Consider the following 20,312-nt stretch of genomic DNA (forward strand, 5'->3'; position numbering starts at 1 on the left):
ATCACGAAGTCGAAGGGACGGTTAAAAAAAATTCGAGATATCGACTTGTCGAGACAACAAGGTCATAGTTATAGTAAAAACTAGTCACAATAGTTCAAAATAAGTGGAAACATGTAATGACAGTTGAAAAAAAACTAAAAACAATAATAAAAACTTTAATTTTTTGAATGAGCCAAAAATAATTACATTTGATATAAAAGAATGAGCACTAATGAGTACAGTGAACTTACGCAATTAGAATTTCATAAAAACGCCCAGTATTGTGTTTTAAGTAGGTTTTTTGGGTTTCTCAGGGCTTACATTTTCTGACACCCCCGGGCTCTAGAATGAAAGTGACAGTAGATAAGCTTCTTCGAATCATTCTTAACCCGAGATAAATCATGAAGTATGTGAGAAATTTTAGAAAACATTCCTCGAATTGCTTCAAGATCAAGTTCAACGGAAAAACTGCGGTTTTTCGAAAAATATTCGACACAACAATGTTTTGATTGAAAACTCTTCGACATAAGAATGAAAAATAACATTAGATAAATGCGCAAAATCAAAGCAGAAAATAATTTTTCGTCATATCAAGGTTTTTGAGCTATCGACGTTCGAGATATCGAGACTACTATATACTGTATAAGCATATCCTTTAATTGCTTGTTTGCAGTTTTTGGAACCTATTAGCATTCGTTGCTCTGGAGATACCACGAGGAAGACGGCTCTCTTTTTTTTAACATCTATTATTTTAGGAGTGTGCGGAACGCTAAGAAATTTTTCTCTCCCAGAAATCACCATCCGTTGCTTACCGGAATTCAGGGTGGAGGGAATGGCAAACAACGTTACCAGTAATTTTTCTCGTGAGCGCAATTAATGATTTTCAACAATGGGGGATTGCTATTGATATGCTTCATCTGCATATTGTAGTTTCATTTTCTTTGTGCACTGGATTCTGTCACTTATCTGCTATCGTTCTAGATATCGACGAGTGCGCAGAAACTCCGAATATCTGCCAACAAACATGCAACAACCTTTGGGGATCATATCAGTGCGCTTGTAAGAATGGATATACTCTTGGACCAGATAAAAGATCTTGTCAAGGTAACTGATTGTTTCAAGTTTCATGACATTATCAGAATTATGTATTTGAATTTCCATCATAAGTTTTGTTTATTTTAAGCATGCACTGTTTATTTTATAACTCTCCAACATACGTTTCATGATTATCCAATGTTTTTATTTCAAACTAGTGGTATCCGCACGGCTTTGTCCGTAATAGAAAAATTAAAAGGTCTTTTGGTTCGCCTGTATATATACAAATAATGCATGGTGAATTTTCTCACCAATTAGCTTGTACCCATGTTACGGTTCCACGTTATGATAATTTCGTAATTTACTCGTCCATCTTATGATAATTTTGCTCCGGAAAATGTTCTTAAAATTGAAATAGAAAAAGAACAAAATCGAATTTTTGAAAAATCGCTTCTAGGTGCACACCCCCATGCTACAAACTAACTTCGTGCCAAATTTCATGAAAATCGGTCGAACGGTCTAGGCTCTATGCGCGTCACAGAGATCCTACAGACATCCAGCCATCCTCCGGGCATCCAGACAGAGAGACTTTCAGCTAGAACACACAAAAACGGTGGCATATAAATAAATTTTGAACAAATGGAGAAACATTACATTTTCCTGTTAAAAATATGGTGGGTATACTCTCGAAATGTTTTTGCCTGAACTAAACTTTAAATTAAAATTTGTATTGGTCATTATAAGGTAACCCAACCAGTAAATGAACTCACCCCAGTGAATGTACGGTTCTTAATTTCTTTAAAAAGAAAAAAAGGTTTCTGAAGTATTTTTTTAGATGAATCGGTAACAGAAAGTTCCTCCTGCATAACTTCAAAACAGAAACGAATAGAAAATTTTGTATCTGTCCATTGATCTACAGAACAGATAGAAGAATAGAACCTGAATGAAACACGTGCCGAATTCGGTCAAACGTCTTTTTTTTTTTTTAATTTGATTTTATACGCTTTGTATTAATTTTTTAAAAACTTTACATGAAATCACAAGTATGGGGGGAGGGGGAGAAGCTTCTTGCAGATCATAACATTATATTTCAGTTTAAAGTCCTTGTTTTTCTGTAGAACATGGTGGTTTTTTTTTTTTTTTTTTTGCAAGATGATACCAATGTTCGGTGGCCGACACAGGAACATAAAAAAAAGTAAAATGTCGATTTTTGTGAAACGGATGCGTGGTTGAGAAAAAATAATTTCATATTCGGTATTTTCAGTCCAAAATATGCAAGTAAGAGATATTTTCGTTTCAAAGGACATTTTTCTTGCTGTGCAGTGCAAATATTGTTAAATGATGTCTTTTAAAAACGTTTATGATGTTTTCATTTAATACACTTATATTTCTTTTGTTTTCTGCCCCTACCCCCTTCCCACCTATATTTTATTAATTTATTTATTTCATTTCATGAACCTGAGAATAGATATCGACGAGTGCAAGATGATGGAGGGCCGTGGAAACTTGTGTATTGGCTTCTGCAACAACGTGCCAGGATCATACGCCTGCTCCTGTCCCAATGGCTACCGACTGCTTTCTGAACGTACTTGTCATGGTAATATATCGGTTGAATCAGTCCTTCTCAAGAAGTAATGAACTGTATTGATTTTAAGCTTCTGAAAGTCCGATAATTTTTCAAGCTACGTTGCAGTTATTAAGCAAAATGAGTATACATAAATGCAGTTCGTCGACAAAAAAACACCAAATATCTTAGTTTCCATTAGATTGAGTTTATATTTGAATAGTACTGCACTGAGATGTTCTGAAAAGAAAATACGTTTTAGAAAAAAAATTTTGAATCGAAAAAAAAAATTGATTTTATATTTGAATAGTACTGAATTGAAATGTTCAGAAAAGAAAATGTAGGTACTATTTATAAAAAATCTTGGACCGAATAAAAAAAAATAAGTAGCCTGCACTCATTTAACTGAAGTGATAATGTATTAACTTTTCATTGTACATAAATGAAAAAGTAAAGCTAGTAAAGAAGTTCAACTATTTCCAAAATAGCATTAAATCACATTCGGTCAAACTATAACTTTAATTGACCAAACTATTTTAGCACAAATATGATAAATTCAAAATAATCAACCAAGTATTTTTTAAAGGCATTAAACAACTTTGAAAGTTTAATTAAAATGTATAAAATTGTTCTCCAACTCTATTGTTTACCTCCAATCCCACCAAATTGACCACGTTATCGTAACTCTGCCCGGAAACTCGCATTAGATTCTGACACTATGCAAAATATTTGTCTGTACTGATACAATATACAATTTGTAACTCCAAAGAGAAATACACTAGAGAGCTGATATTCTGCGCGGGTTTGGCTGTATTTAAAAATTACTTTTCGGGGTTTTGTTTCCTTGGTTGGTTGGAAAAAAAAAATACTTGACCCATTTCTTTAGATTGGTCAAATAATACGCGAATGTGAGTGTTTGTGCGCCTTGAGACATGGTGCATATACATAATCGTTTTCTACGATTTCAGATATTGATGAATGCAAGGAAGAAAATGTTTTGTTTCCTTGGTTGGTTGGAAAAAAAAAAATACTTGACCCATTTCTTTAGATTGGTCAAATAATACGCGAATGTGAGTGTTTGTGCGCCTTGAGACATGGTGCATATACGTAATCGTTTTCTACGATTTCAGATATTGATGAATGCAAGGAAGAAAATGTTTGCAACGGCCCCGAGGAAGTCTGCTTGAATACTCGAGGTGGTTACAAGTGCAACAGAATAGTTTGTCCACCAAATTATACCCGAGATAAAGATCACAGGAAGTAAGTGTTAGCTCTTATTTCAATTTCGAAATCTGTCTCGGTAAGAGTTGAAGACCTCGGTGCAAGAAGGTGGCAGCTGCACTCTTTGCCAGTTTTGTGTTTTGCATTGAAATCTATACATATAATAAAATAAGATGTTTGTGTGTGTGTGTGTGTGTGTGTGTGTGTGTGTGTGTGGCGCGCATCCCGGGAAAACGGTAAGGCCTAGAAAGATGAAATTTGGAATACAGGTGTAGTTTTTGCTGAAGTTGTGCACCTCGGGCTTCGATTTTTGATATTTTAATTAGAAAAAAAGTTATTTAATGTTTTATGTGATTTTTAGCACTTTTTAGTACTTTTAAACTCACAGACCCCGAACCAATCGCGCCAGACAAATATTTTTTGTACTATAGGGTCGGAAATTTAATTTTAAATATGATGAACAAAAAAATTTTGAAAATAGAGCAATTTTTGTATTTTTTATAAATTTTTGAAAAAACCTTTATTTTGCATTTTTTTCTGGGTTTTATATTTTTCTAATATCATCCTGCGAGAAGTATCAAAGCCTCATTTCTAAAATTTAAGTTGGTAATAGTGAAAACATTTCGCCCTCTTCAGAAGAAAAAGTTCTTAAAAATACGCAATAGTTTTTTTTTTTACAATTTTTTTAATGCTGAACACATTATGTCTTTCCACGCATCAGTCGAAAAAAGCGTTCTTAAATCTTCTATGGCTCTGACGTCACTACTTGGATTTCGATTCGATATTTACGACGGAATCTTAATCGCAAACAATGCTAATCTCTTTTTTTTTACTATATAGCTTACTTCTAATTTTATGACGTGATGACCACGTGTTTTTCCGGCAGCGCTTGCTTTTTTCCTTTCCTTTTTTTTTTTTTTTTTTTTGTTTTATTTAGGGATTGCATTTATTTTTTTTTTCATTCTCCCCCCCCCCCCCAAGCTGGACGTTTTGTTGTATCTATATTACGTTACATTTCATAGTTGTGCGCATTTAAGTCACTAAAAACAGCGAGATTTTTTTTTCTTTGTCACTTACTTTACTTTGTTACTTTTGGCACACTACGGGGAATTTTGGAGATAACTTTTTTTTTTTTTTTTTTTGCTCTACTTAAATAAAAAAGCGGTTTTTTGAGTGATCTTTGTTTTTATTAGGAAATGAGGTGGGAGGTTAAAATAAATAGAGATGGATAAGAAATTTTAGAGATAGATCGTAAAGGTAGATAGCCGCCGAAGGCGCCAATCTTGGCGTAAAAATGTGAATGGCACAAAAGAGATAGAGATGGATTGATTAATACTGCTGCCAAATTTATTTAAACAGCCGCCAAAGACGGCAAACTTGAATTAAAATGATAAATGACAAGTTAGCCAAACAGCCGCCGTAGGTGGCTGCTTGCATAGAAAGGTGAATGGCGTAAGAAGGCGAACCAGCTGGTCGCCGCAGGCGGCGAGTATATGAATAAAGACATTGTCTTTCATTCTAAGACATCTCCATCCATTAGTATACAAAATTTTAAATTGAAGGAGCTATGGCAAGCTCACAAGACTCGCATTGGTTTCTTATTTGAATCGAATATTATTTGGATTATAATGAAGAATCCAAAATTTGTTTAGAAAGTTATATGGAATAAGAACGGGACAGCTCCAATACGTTAAAATTAATTACACACAGAGAAACTATACAGGGTGCGCCTAAACTCTTAGACGAAACTTTAAGGGGTGCTAAAGGAAGAGGAATCATATAGGTCACAAACGCAACATTGACGCTCTACATGCACAAGTTAGAAACTGATGGATGCAAAACAGGTCACAAATTAATTACACAAAGACGATTTCACATAATGTTTTAGTATTAAAGAAAGATTTAAAACGGTTGATGAAATTTGCGGCCTGCAGCTGAAATACATGCGGCACAATGACAAAGCACTCGCTATCGCAGTAACAAACCCTTTTTGCAAATTTTCATAGATCGTCTCTTTTCTTGCAACGCATGTATTAATGCTACTACTTCAGATCGTAACTTTTAACAACTGCTCTAAACCTTTCGTAAAAACTAAAATGTTATGTAAAATTGTACTTGTGTAATCTTGTGACCTGTTTTGTATCCGTCAATTTCTGGCTTTGTGTGCATGTAATGCGTCAGCGTTGCTTTTGCACCGATATGTTCCAGTATGATTCTTGTTTCTTACCGTCCCTTCTAACACCCCTTAAAGTTTTCCCACGAGTTTAGACTCACTCTGTACTTTATGAAAATGTCATTGAAATGGGTTTCCTACAGGAAAATTCTAACATAACATTCAGTTATAACGGAAACATCTTTTAGAATAAATTTTCAAAACTCTTTTGGGAGTCCTGAATTCTTTTAAATGTGGGACTGTTCCCCTCTAGCACAGTAATCTTCCATTCTTTTTAGTTTAACCTTTATATATTTCTTATGCACATCCTGTTTGTAATTTGGCATTAGAAAGTGAAAAAAACGTTGATTTTTACTTTTTATTAATTTATGATTAAATTAAGCAAACAACTAACGATTTACATTTACTTCTAGATTGACAATCTTCTTTGAAAAAATAATGACAAAATGTAAATTTTAAAACCGGCGTAAAATCTTATTTAAGACAAAAAATACGGTTTTTTTAAACAATGCAAATAATATATTTACAAATTACTTCAAATACTAATTAAAATGAGTTTCTTAGACAAAATTGGAGAAAGAAATCTCGTATATGCGTGTCAGCCTTATTTATACAGTGTACATTTATTTCAAAGAGTTTTAAACAAAAGTATATAGAAACTGATGGCACTGATATTTAATTTATGCGTCAGTTTTAGATTTATCTCTCAGTTATGCATCGATAAAATTGTTACTCTTTTTTCCCCCTTGTCTTACTTTTTTTTAATTTGTATTTTTCTGAAAAGATGTTATGCGAAATGCTGATACAGCTTTTTTAACTAAATAGTTAAATGAGATTTAAAACATTATGTTAACGAAGAAAAAAATTATAATATTAATCTATTTATGAATGTCATATTCCAAGGATTTATCGAAAATTCCCGGAAAAGAAAATAGAACGGAAAATCATAACACCTAAGCTTAAAAAGGAAAATTTTTTCAATTTCGGAAATTAGCTCTTCGCTGACTTAATTACATCTTTTTACTCTCAAGAATATTCGTAAGAGGCAGTGGTTTCCAAAGTGGGAAGCGCAGCACCCTCGTGTACCTCTGAGAGAGGTTAGGAGTGCCGTGAAGTGTCCAAAGTATGAAATCTTTTTTTTTTTTTTTGCTAATGAAACAAAAATGTCATTGATACTCATAAAAATCTCCTCCGGTTTCAGGCATTTTACTTCAATAAAAAAATAAAAGAGATAGTGCACCCTTCCTCTATATCCTTAAAAATAGCCTTAAAAATCCTTTTGCAATAGGAACCCAGTTACTGCATACTTTGTGATTTTTCCCGCAAAAACTAGCAAATATGTAAACTAGATGTTTATCTATCTATTTCTATGTTCACATACGTATATGCACATTAAATGCTATTTATATATTAATTAGTTAATTAATTAATTAATGTATATAAAGTAGAGGTACCATATATTACTAGATGCCGCGAGAATATTTTAGATCTTCTGAAGGCCACGACTTGTAAAAGTTTGGGAACCCCTGAGATGGGAAATGGTTTCACAATTGCATCGACATTTGTGTTTCTGCAGGGAGGAGAAAAGCATTGAAATGTAAGAAATCTGCATGAATAATGTTGACTTCATTAAATTATCCATAACAACACTTTGATTTTTTTTTTACCTAACCTTTTACGGTTTAGTGGGGATTAGAATATTTTCGCTGAGATTACACTTTCAGCAATTTTGAAGTTTCATTAGGTAATTTAGCTTTAAGTGAATTCCTTTTTTAAAACTTCTCATTCAGCCTATTATTTTGTAAACCTACTGTTTATATTCCTTAGAAATAGCCGTCTCAAGGGAAAAACAACCAATGTATTGTAGTACAAATTGCGTACATATTCAAATATCTTATCTTCATTGCAAGCAACTGCTAGGGAAAATAATTCCTCAAAATTTTCATTGAGTTTTAAATCACTAGAAATTCCTCTTTTTGGCATATTAATTTTACTGTATTTTAAACTGCTTAAAAAGAATATCCTTATATAAAACATAATTTGTAAATGCAAGAATCAACTTTGCTGAGAAATCATTCTCCAACAAATTGAAACGTTTGTAAGAAACGACACAGTACATCTTTCTCAAAATTGCAAATTCGCAAATTCTATTGAGAAAGTTTTTGCTCGAATTGACATAGACGGTTTCTGTTGATAAATCTTGTAAGTGACAACTGGCATGTTCTTATGGGTATCTACAAAGTCTCTAGCAAGAAATATTAGCCATTATGAAAAGAGATATCGTCAAACACACATCAATCTGCTATTAATTGACATTCACACAGTTAAAGATCAAGTTTCTCATGCACGTATTTTTCCCTTCTGAAAACCTGCACATGATTTCACTGCACAATTCTGATAGGATTGGGGCCCCCAATATGAAACTCACAACAAAATGCGTATTCCGTTATAAGGTTTCATTTGTTTAACAAGCCGGTTGCAAAATGCAATGCCTATCTTGAGCAGATTTCTCTCATTTCATGCTTTTTCTCTTTCAGCCGGTGCAAGAGGGTAACGAGGGACTGTCGTCGGGACGACCAACAGTGTTTCAAAGAGCCTCTGTCCTTCTCTTACAACTACATCACCTTCGTCTCCAACATGAAGATTCCGCAATCGGGGCAACTGGATTTGTTCACCATGAGAGGACCCAGGTTCCAGAGCACCACTGTTCAGTTCACTCTGGAGCTCAAGGAGGCCCGGGCCAGCGGGCCCATTGCCCCAGCCACCAGGGAGTACTTCTACTTGCGTAGGACGTCCCACAACGAGGCTATGGTGTCCCTGATCAAATCGATCCAAGGACCACAAGACATTGAACTCGATCTTGTTATGAAGATGTACCACAATGGATTGTTCGGCGGCATGGCGATTGCGAAACTTTTTATATTTGTCACCCCACATGAGTTTTAGCAAACTGAAATACAGTTTAGATAACGATTAAGGGAAATTATTAGAAATTCAGCAAACACTGATTTACTAGTTTTACAAAAATCGATTTACTTCTCATAAACAGCACCATGATGAAACTGGGCAGGATTTTTTTTGGGGAAAAAAGCCTATAAGTGAAAACGAATTGATATTTTAATATGGTGTAAATAGGAGTCCTCTTTTTTAAACAAAAATAAAAACAAAGAATACATTTGAACGTTTGTTTTCTCATTTGTAATAGTTATGATCTCGTACATTAAAAAATATCCGTGAAACGTCGAACCATAATTTGAGAAAATTCGCTGACTTCTCTATTAGAGGAACAAATGGTGAAATGTGAACCTAAAATGAGTCTCACTTGCGCAAAAGATTAGTGAGAGATTAACCAAAATATGGATTTTTTAGTCCAAATGGATAGTGTATGGTAAAACAATAAAATGGCAATGTTTAACGCTGCGAAGGTCTATAGCGTGATCGAACTGTACTTTGGCCCAATTTTAATATTACGATTGGTGCATGGTTACCTGTACTATTATTTCGTTTTTTAAGTATTTTTGAGAAATATAGATTGAATTAGAAAATCAACGGGGGGGGGGGGGGGGGTATTAAGCTTAATAAACCGCAGTTCAATATGGCTGCCCGTAAGTTAATTCACTTCTGTTCGTTTTGAAGTTGAACTTACATGTAGTGAAAATAGAAGGTTGAACCATAATTACGATCAAAGATGTTTTTTTTGGTTTTGGCAAAAAATTTTGGTTGAACCTCTTTTGGGGAAAAGTTGAACAAATAAACCATAACGTGGTTCAAAATAGTGCCGAAATGTTTTACAGTGAAAAATTTCCATGCAAACTTTCCTTTAAAAATGGAAATATTGCTGAATACTGAAATATGAAGGTATCTAGCATAAGATATCTTCATATTTTAATATTCAAAAAACAATTTCAGAATACAATAAGAAAAACACATATCTGAACTTCTTGAAGGTGGAGAACTTTTGAATGCTGCTATTGTAATGAGTTGTAGGAAAAAATAATTATGTATATACCGGAGAGAACTTTAGGTATCATCTTCTACACTATAATTTTTAACAATAATTGAACAGAATTAACACGTATCTGCTATTGTAGCACCAAAAAATACATCTAGTTTATTTTCATTTACCAGCACATTAAATTGTTTGAATGTTTTTTTACTACGTTTGAAAATTCAATGTAGTATTTTTTAATTGCATTTCAGATTATGCATTTCATGTCTTATTCGTCATCTCTAAGATGATTATTTTGTTCATGGAAATATTCAGGAAATAAATATTCGATTGTGATAACGTTTGGATAAATGTTTTAATGTCTTTAATGCCAAATTAAAAAATATATTTACATTATTCTGTTTCAATTATTTAGTTCAATGAATTTTATTGGTGACATGTTTAATTGCATGCATAACTCTTCATGAATCATTATTCAAAACCTAAAAAAGCAGTGCAAAGAATGAAATTTTACTAAAAATCATAAAACTTGCATTTGCATTAATTAAGGACTTCATGAAATATAATTATTAATAGATTTTCTAACACTGCAATTGCTTTTAGTTTTCTAAAAAATTAACTATGGTTCAGTCTAAGATTTATTTTATGAAACTACGGCATTTTTTCCTGCAAACTTTGAATAACATATTCTGAATTAAAAATTTCATAAACGAAAAGAGTTTAAGAAATAACTAATACCAAAGGATTGTGACTTCATAAATCTTAAGCAAGAAATTGGGTTCTTAATTCTGAATGTATTTATATATATATATATTTTTTAATCATGTTTTGAAACTCGGAAAAAATTAAGGGTTTGCATAATATAACTGGAGGAGAAAAGACGAGTTTCTGTATTAGGTTTTGAGTCCGTTTTGACACACATAAGTTGAAGTACACGAAATTTACTTAAAGAGACTTCGTTCAAGACACTCAACTGTCACTATAAAAACAATTTTTAACTGTTGTTCTTGGAAAATAATGGACAGCTGATGTGCCCAATTTCTGCCAGTAACATATCTTGCAAAAACCAGGAACGTTTTCCCTAAAAGACTGTAACCTTCCGGGTCATTCCATACAGATCCAACGGATGAGTTCCCTCGACCATTTTTAATTTTTTTGAAACTCATATCCCAAAAAGATGTATATGAATAATGTTTAAAACCACTTTTATTTTTTCTCTAACCTTAACCCTTGATTTTTTAGAGGTCGTCGAAAGTGATTTTCGCAGTCAAATATGGGACTTTTAGACATTTGCATTTTGGCCAAAATCTATTTGAATTACATTTATGGCAGTTAATTTTACGCTTTGATGTTAAAGTGCATAAGATGATAGTCTCACATGTTGAGTTACGTGGCTGTAGCTTAATAATTAAAATAATGGCAGCAGGCCAAAGTTCAAGGTCAAATGTAAAATTTTTACTCATTTCAAAGGGTCATAACTCGCTTAGGGGATAAAAACACAAAGTGAAATATGACAAAAACTAATCACTGGAGTCACACTAATGAGAAAATATAGCTGTAATTGTGTGTTTGTTTACCCTTTATAAATTACAGCCCCTCAAAGATCAGAAAATTGAGAAAAATAACATTTTTAGACCCCTGTAAACCAAAAGGGGATGGAATTAAAAATAAAATTTCTTGGCCAATTGAATATTCCATTCAAGTACTATACATGTTATATATATTGTTTTGTGTATTTGGTTTTTAAAAAAGATACAGGTCCTTGAAATTGAGCAATTTTGCCAATTAATTCACACTCTAAAACAGAAATAAAAGGTGTAAAAACTTCATTGCACTTTCTTAAATTACGTATGGTGTGCTCTATGTAATATATTACACTGGAAAAAGATATTTTAAGTATAAAAATAATTATTTTATTTTGATAACTTAGAAATATTTGGACATAAATGAGTAGTTCATACATGATTTAAAGCTTAAGTAGTTAATTTATGGACTATCTACACACACAAGTTTTCAATACATACAAACATTTGCTCTGTACATTAACTTATGTAACTTGCCTAAACACGTGCAAAAGCATTATCTACATAGTTGAAAGGAAAAAAAGGTGCGTTTTTCATTTCTTGCTTCAGTGTATAGTTTTAAGAAAATGTACTCACACAGTCGTACTATAGTTATGGTGGTGACACAGCATGTGGCGTACTGAAATACTTTACTCAAATACATAACAAAAATAGAGAGAACTTTCTTAATTTATGTAATCACGAAACGGATGTCAACTTGAGAGCTGAATGGCATTTCTATGCAATATCACACGGTAATGGACATTGTAGCAGAATCATAAGAATCGTAAAAAGAATTGATACTACTAAGACTATCTTGCAAAGAACTACTAGAAGTCACATTTTAATTCCTACAGAAATGTATATCTTCTGCATTTTTGCTACTAAACATTGCATGTATCCTTGTGAGCATTCAGTATATTAAACTAGCTGAAAAAATGCTGCGAGAAATGCTTAAATCTGCAAATAAAATTCCCAATACAACATTTAATCACTGCTTTATGCCACCGTATTTAAATATTATCACTGTAAAATTATTGTCTCCTAGCAATAGGTATGAAGAATGGTGTGTGACTAAAAAGACTATCAAAAGAAAATGCCCATTATTGTCAGAAAAGTTATTACATAGCTTGTGTTGATCACTAAATTTAGAACCCCTGTCACTGTCTTGCTCATAGTACATTTTCAAAGTATCAAATTATGAATGTGCCTTGGTAAAGCATTCCAAAACGCCATATACTTGAGTCACCATTACAACTTACTAGGTGACTAGTAGGTGAGTTCATTTTTTCAATACTACACTCAAACAAGAAATAAAAAAACGCACTTTTTAAAATTTAAATTTTGTATATATAATGTTTTTGCATATATTTAAGGCAATTTAGATATGTTAATGTACAGAGCATATGTTAGTGTGTATTGAAAATTTGTGCGTGTAGATAGTCTATAAATTAACTACTTAAGCTGTCAATCAAGTATGAACTACTAATTCATACCTAAATATTTTTAAGTTATCAAATTAAAATAGTTTTTTGTATACTTGAAATATGTTTTTTGGTATAATATATTATATAGGCCATTTAAGAAAGTGCAATGAAGTTTTCACACTTTTTATTTCTGTTTTAGAGTGAATTAACTAGCAAAATTGCTCAATTTCAAGGACCTGTATCTTTTTTAAAAACCAAATACACAAAACAATATATATAACATGTATAGTACTTGAATGGAATATTCAATTGGCCAAGAAATTTTATTTTTAATTCCATCCCCTTTTGGTTTACAGGGGTCTAAAAATGTTATTTTTCTCAATTTTCTGATCTTTGAGGGGCTGTAATTTATAAAGGGTAAACAAACACACAATTACAGCTATATTTTCTCATTATTGTGACTCCAGTGATTAGTTTTTGCCATATTTCACTTTGTGTTTTTATCCCCTAAGCGAGTTATGACCCTTTGAAATGAGTAAAAATTTTACATTTGACCTTGAAATTTGGCCTGCTGCCATTATTTCAATTATTAAGCTACAGCCACGTAACTCAGCATGTGAGACTATCATCTTATGCACTTTAACATCAAAGCGTAAAATTAACTGCCATAAATGTAATTCAAATAGATTTTGGCCAAAATGCAAAGGTCTAAAAGTCCCATTTTTGACTGCGAAAATCACTTTCGACGACCTCTAAAAAATCAAGGGTTAAGGTTAGAGAAAAAATAAAAGTGGTTTTAAAAATCATTCATATGCATCTTTTTGGGATATGAGTTTCAAAAAAGTTAAAAATGGTCGAGCGAGCTCATCCGTTGGATCTGTATGGAATGACCCTTCCTTCAGTCTTTCAGAAAAGCTTGAAAATATCCCGGTTTAAATCAGAGAAAAATTAAGTAGGTTTAACGCAATTGATTAGAACCTTCTTGATTTACTAAGAAAACTCCAGAAGCATCAATGAAACCATGACCAAAGCTAAGGCAAAATTGCAAGTAAAAACGGAGCATCTCTCTTGCCTTGCATCTCCCTTGGGCGGGCAGTAATCGAATTAAAGCCGATATCTTATTAAACACGCTCAGTTAATCTTTAAACCGGTAGCTAAAAATATGTGTTACAACAGTAAAAAGTCTGCATTCGGGGAACTTGTAGCAATTCTGGAAACTTTTTTGCAACGATACTTGATTTTACGGGGAAATAAATGAAAACCCGTGAAATCCCGAAACGTTACACGGAAATATTCAGTGACGTTTCAGCTTTCTTTTATAGTGCTTCACAAGCATTGGCATAATCCTATAATGACCCTTCACAAGCATAGTGTATTTCTACCTTATTTACAAATATACGACTCGAATGTGTTAAGTCGGAAAAAGATGTTCTACTTTTTCAAAAGAAAAAAAAAATGTGCATTGATCGGGAGAACTCCATGTACGATGGTTTAAAACCTAAAACAGAGATGTAATGATTATACAGTCAAAAAATGACTTTTCACCGACAGTAAATTTAAAAAAAAAATAAACAAAAAATAGTTCAAAGCACACATATAAATAGAGATTTCCAGAAACAGACTCGACTCATTGTAGAATTAATAACCGGTAATTTGTGTTGCATATTTTTAGATATTATGTAAATGCTTTCCCCTATAGACAGAGAAATACAGGGTGACAGGAAATGACTTGGACACACATGACATATTTTAATTTTAATGTTAATGAAAATATTGTGACCCAACTTTAAAATAAATATAAGTACATTATTTCGTTTAATATATTTACAAATTTTAAAAGTGGCTTCCTTTAGCCTTAATACAGAGCTTTAAATGTGTCCCACAATTTTCGGCTATGGGTCACAACTTACTTACTGATATTTTATCTCATGCCTTGCTTAAGGATTTCTTTAAGGATGCCAAAGCTTTATGAGGTTTAGTAAGTACACACCCTTGTCTCCACGTTGGACCAAACGGAATAATCCATTGGATTCAAACCTGGAGGATACGGTGGCCATACTTGAGCTCCAATGGAGGTCGAAAAATGTGTCTAGCACCAATCTTGAGTGCCTTTAACTCTGTATTCAGGTGCAGCATCCTGTTAGAAGGTCCATCTTTTGTTCCCGAAGAACTTTTTGCGACCAAGGTAAGAGAAAATCTTCCGAATTGAGTTTGCGATATGTTTCTGGATTAATCTTAATCCTTTGATCATCAAAAACAAGTGATGTTTTTCCACTAGCATATTTCTCACCACAAATCATTAGGTTGTGGTCGTTGACCGCCGTTTAACAGTGCAAGAAAGTCTTAGAAGCAAGGGATGTGTGCTCAACCACAAAAAACTTTGTCATCCCTAAAGAAATCCTTACGCAAGGAATGGAATAAAATATCAGTAAGTGAGTTGCTACCCGTAGCCAAAAATTTTTTGACACGTTTAAATCTCTGTATTAAGGCTAAAGGTAGTCACTTGGAAACTTTGTAAATACATGTATAATATACGAAATAATGTATTCATATTTATTTTGAAGTTTGGTTGCAATATATGCAGCATTAGCATTGAAATTATAATTTATCATCTATGTCCAAGTTATTTCTTGTCTTAGCCAGAAGTTACAAGATTTTACCTGTACAGACCAAAAATAAATAAAATCTACAAGCACTGCATTTCACAGATGCCCTTTATGAAAAATCTTTAGCATCTTCAACAGGAAGAATATGTAAGCATTTGAGAGCGTCAAAACATGATAAATACTTCTTAAATTAATCCTTTTTGCACGAACTTACACGATTAAAGAAAACTGATATAATAAACTAAAGAAATACAAAGTTGCAACACAACTTTGGATTCCAATTATACAACGATGCTTACCCCTCTCAACTTTTGTTACATCCTGTTGCCTATTCCATAAGAAGTAATAGCAGAAGAAAACACTCGGCAAAAGCTTGACTCATCTCGATTGTTGACATCGTCCTCGGAGGAGTCCATTTTAAAACTGGTTGAAAACAGGAGAAGGGAGGGTTGCTATATATAATCAAAGAAACAGTTTTTTTTTTTTTTTTTTCGAAATGTTGTTTGCTTCAATTAGAAATACCTTTTTTTTCTGAAAACTCCCGCCAAACTCCCCCAAAATACACACGTTGTGGAAGTCTTGATCTGCTGGCCACGTTTACTACCCTCCCTATTTCTTACAAATTCTATGTTTTCACCTCTTCCGAAGACTGCCAACAATGCTGAGACGGACTATACTTATAGTGTGGGTCTAATAAGTTGAGCCATGGTCTTGACAATGTTTTATTCTTTATCTGGAGTTCAGTGAAAAAGGGACAGGTTATTGTTTCAGATTTCAATTGTAATATTTCAATAAAAGTACTATTAATGAAACCAAAATCTACTCACTACCAAATACTCATCCGTGCAACAGGGGTGCCCTTCCTTCTCCCAAAAGTGATGGCACACCCCACCTCCAAAGTACTACAGAAAAAAACTCTGAAAACTTCAATGACACAGTCTACACCATGACCTCCCCCCCCCCTTGGTAAGCACCCCTACACATTCCCCCCCCCCCTTGGTAAGCACCCCTACACATTGCCCCCCCCCCCTCCTTGGTAAGCACCCCTACACATTGCCCCCCAAAAGAAGAAAACATTGTCAAGATCATGGCCCAACAAACCAGAGCCACACAAAAAGAGATATTTTTATTCTTTGTTTCAGTCAAGCAAATGTCAACAAAGACGATACTGTGGTGTGCCGAAAAAGATGTCCTCAAAATGACATTGATTGCGTTCTCAATGACACGCAAACGATCACTTTTCAGGCCTTGGTGTTGCCATCTATTCCATACTTGCCAAGACCCGTGATTTTGACCACAATGAGGGCAGTTGCTTCCAAGAGTGCAAGAATCACATTCCAAACAGATTACGAAATTTTTGGATGGCAACGATGGAAGATTATTCGACATTCTGAAAGGTCAAGGAGTAGGTAAGTTGCAGTCATACAACAATGTTACATCAAGAGAATGTTGTACAGTCTTGAAATTCTTCACTAAACTTTATCTCCCGGTTTAAATTACTTGCCAAAAAATACTCACTGAAAAAATATACGAAATATACCTTCTGAATTTCGCATTATATCTTATTTACTTAGAAGAGTAGTAGCAAAGCTACAGTAAGCGTAAGGAGGATAATTATTGTTGCACATGGAACGATATAAATCACTAATACACGTAAACGGTTCATAACTATTGCGTTCCAAGCGATTTAATCATTTCAATACAAAATTACGAATGTTACCGGGACAGAGTGAGTAAAAAACTGATTGATTAAGATACCAAGTAGATTTTTTTTTTTTTTAATTTATGAAAAAAAAAAAATGCATGGAAAGAAAAATATGAAACAGAATTTGGTTTTTAAACAGTTTTAAGGTTAAAAATTTGAATTATTACTCATTGTTATTCAAAATTCCTAGTCGTAACATCAAAACATTTGATCGTTTTTATAAGAAGTATCACAATCCCGGAGTACTAATGAATAAAATACGAAAAAATAACTTCAATGTTTAAGAACCACATTTAATCATTACTCTGGAAAAATTAACATTTAACGTTGAGTAACAGAGAATTAATTACGATCATCGAGGCCTTAGTGGCTCTGCTTCGATTTGAATGCCAGAGATCATGGATTTGATTCCCACCAAATCCCGGAGAGTTATTTCCTCTCATTCTGCTGTAATTATTTCTGTGTCGCCTTGTGCTGTCTTATATGTAAATAAAGAAGTCCAACCCTCGAGATATTGGCACCCCGTACCCCCATAGTTATTATTAACCATGAACTCGACAACAGCAAAAACAGCTGTTACGACCATAACTACAAGTGTTGTTCTAGTAAAAAAAAGTCTTCATTGAAACTGGGGCTAAAAATGTGGAAATTTTTGTTCTGTCATATGTACTATTGTTTTGCAAATTAAAAAACGAAACAATTTTTTTTTTTTTTTGGACCATCATTTTTTTTTTTTTTTTTTTTTTTCAGAATTAATTTTTTAAATAAAATTTCATTCAAATCGGAGATGGCCGGGTGGAGACGACGAGGTCACTTGATTTGGAATGACTCAGTTTTTGACGCACCTTTGCTACCTGTTTCCCGCCAAAGCTAGCACGACTCAGCTTAAATAATAGCGAACCATTCTTACCTACTATGATGTGCTTTCGCAGAAATATTTTGGTCTTTTATACTATGACGTAGGTCTGGCACTCATGGGCTCTTGCTCTAGAATAGAGTTTACTCAATAACTAAAACACGGTCTTTTTCGTTATTTTTTCTCACAAATACAGAAAATAAAACAAAACGCGTGCACAAACATGGATGAATGTATATACATTTATCTACACCAAGAGGCACACACCCTGTGTTCTCCCACTCTCAAATAAAACTTCCGCATACCCAGAGTACGCTCAGTATAAAATGCGAAACTATCATCTCCCCAGGCCACTACTAACTTAATTATGTATAATTTTCTGTCGTTGTAATAGTATACAATGTTCATTTCTTTTCAGGTTCTTTAAGGCTAGTCGAACCCATATTTGGACCCCAGGAGCTGAATCTCAAAATTCGCATGACTGTTAGCTTGAACGGAAATTTTCGTTCACCTGTCAATATGCTCTCCCGTCATTTAGCTATGATTCAAGTCATCGTTTCTCAGTTCGATTTCTAATTTTTTTTCTTTTTCTTTTTCTTTTTCTAAAAACGAGAGCCTCAGACTGTAAAACAACTAAACTTCTTGACTTTTATTATTCGTGTTATTAAACTAGTATCTATACCATGATTCAACAATACAAAATAGCTGCAAGCATTGCGAACGTAACGGTATTCCCGGTGTCATTTTGTAAATAACAATAAAATCTTTTTCCTTACTGTTTGTGGGTTTATTTGCATTTTATTTAGAAAAGAAAATGCTGCCACAGCAAACATGTAGACAAAATACGATATTGAACGAACATTTGCTAAAATGTAAACAAATAATTTGAAATTTTAAAAGCTAAATATATTTTAGGATAATGTTCTTTAAAAGGCTTCTTTTAATACAAATTTTGATTTCATCAGAATTAATCAATTTCAGTTTTCTAATTTTTACATTCCATCACAGATAGATGTCGCCACTAAAATCACAAAAATTTGTTTTCGCAACTTTGCTGCATGAGTGAGAATTTTTTATTTCAGGTTACTAATATTTGATTGTCAAAATAATTGTGATTTAAAATAAAATCGTGTACAGTCAAACTCGCTAAAACGATCCCTGATTTAAGGAGAACCCAGGTATGGCATGAAACTCAGAAATATTTGATTGGTACTAAGGGCGCCCATATGCAAAATTTTAAGGGGGGGGGGGGCTCATATATTCTCCCCATGGTTTATCAGGATGTTTTACCCATGGAGACTGATTTTAGTGCAGATTAGAGTCATTAAAATTTGGCGTTTTTAATAACTTATTACAACAAATGTTTTTACATTTTTGCAAAGAAAAAAGTACTAAAAGCAAGGAAGTTCTAATATCTAAGGGGGAGGGGAGTTAAGCCTCCACTTGCCCCCCCCCCCCATATGGGAGCCTTTGATTGGTACCGTGTTTAATCTACAGAAGAATAACTCGCTTTAACGAGCAGACCCCGCTTAAAGCGCGTAATATTTTTGTGATTCGTAAAATTTCTATAGGCTTCCTGCTCAGCTAATACTTTCTTTAAAAAATTCCCTTTGGATTCCGAAGTCAACCTAACGCTTTATAGATGAATCATCAATACTGAAAACGAGTGATGACGGCTGATTTTTCAAAATTTATTGTAGAGAAAGAGTTGAAAATTATACATATTTAGTGATGCCAATGTTATCTCTTCCGAGGATAGTGTAAATAAAATTCAAGCTAATGCAGATGGAAAAAAGAAGAAAGAAAGTGATGATGATAAAGATGAATCTGAAGAATTTGAAGCTGAACTACCCTCTACAAACTAGGTGGCTTTTGATGTGCAGAGAAAGTTCTAACATTTTTCGGAACCATGGGTACAAATCACGATGTTTCTTGGGCCATGAGCATTCCTTGAAGCACAATAAGACAAGAAAGAGACAATGAGACAGCTTAAAGCAAATTAATCAACTTCTTTCGCATCGTATAGAAAGAAAAAGCATTTGTGTATGAGTTTTCATGATTTGTTTCATAAACCCGCTTGATACGAGTACGAGCACTCGCAAACACTGTAGAAACTAGCAAATTTTACGATCCTCCCTATCAAACTCCTTATAAGCAAGTTCCACTGTATTTCAAAAGATAAAAAATAGGAAAATAACAATATGATAACTTGATAATAAAAAGAAAAATCATTGC

General features: G+C 33.4%; 1 protein-coding gene across 1 annotated transcript in view; it reads left to right on the top strand.

Annotated features, from left to right (window-relative positions):
- Positions 1-18,835, top strand: part of LOC129218598 (fibulin-1-like) — a 77,084-nt gene extending 58,249 nt beyond the window's left edge. Inside the window, 6 exon segments of the mRNA XM_054852919.1 lie at positions 961-1,083; positions 2,483-2,611; positions 3,709-3,838; positions 16,659-16,872; positions 16,874-16,925; positions 18,496-18,835. Coding sequence (XP_054708894.1) covers positions 961-1,083; positions 2,483-2,611; positions 3,709-3,838; positions 16,659-16,872; positions 16,874-16,925; positions 18,496-18,653 — 806 coding nt within the window. The 3' untranslated portion in view covers positions 18,654-18,835.
- Positions 18,836-20,312: the final 1,477 nt, after the last annotated feature.

This window comes from Uloborus diversus, chromosome 1 (assembly GCF_026930045.1).
Source record: "Uloborus diversus isolate 005 chromosome 1, Udiv.v.3.1, whole genome shotgun sequence".
Classification (NCBI taxonomy): domain Eukaryota; kingdom Metazoa; phylum Arthropoda; class Arachnida; order Araneae; family Uloboridae; genus Uloborus; species Uloborus diversus.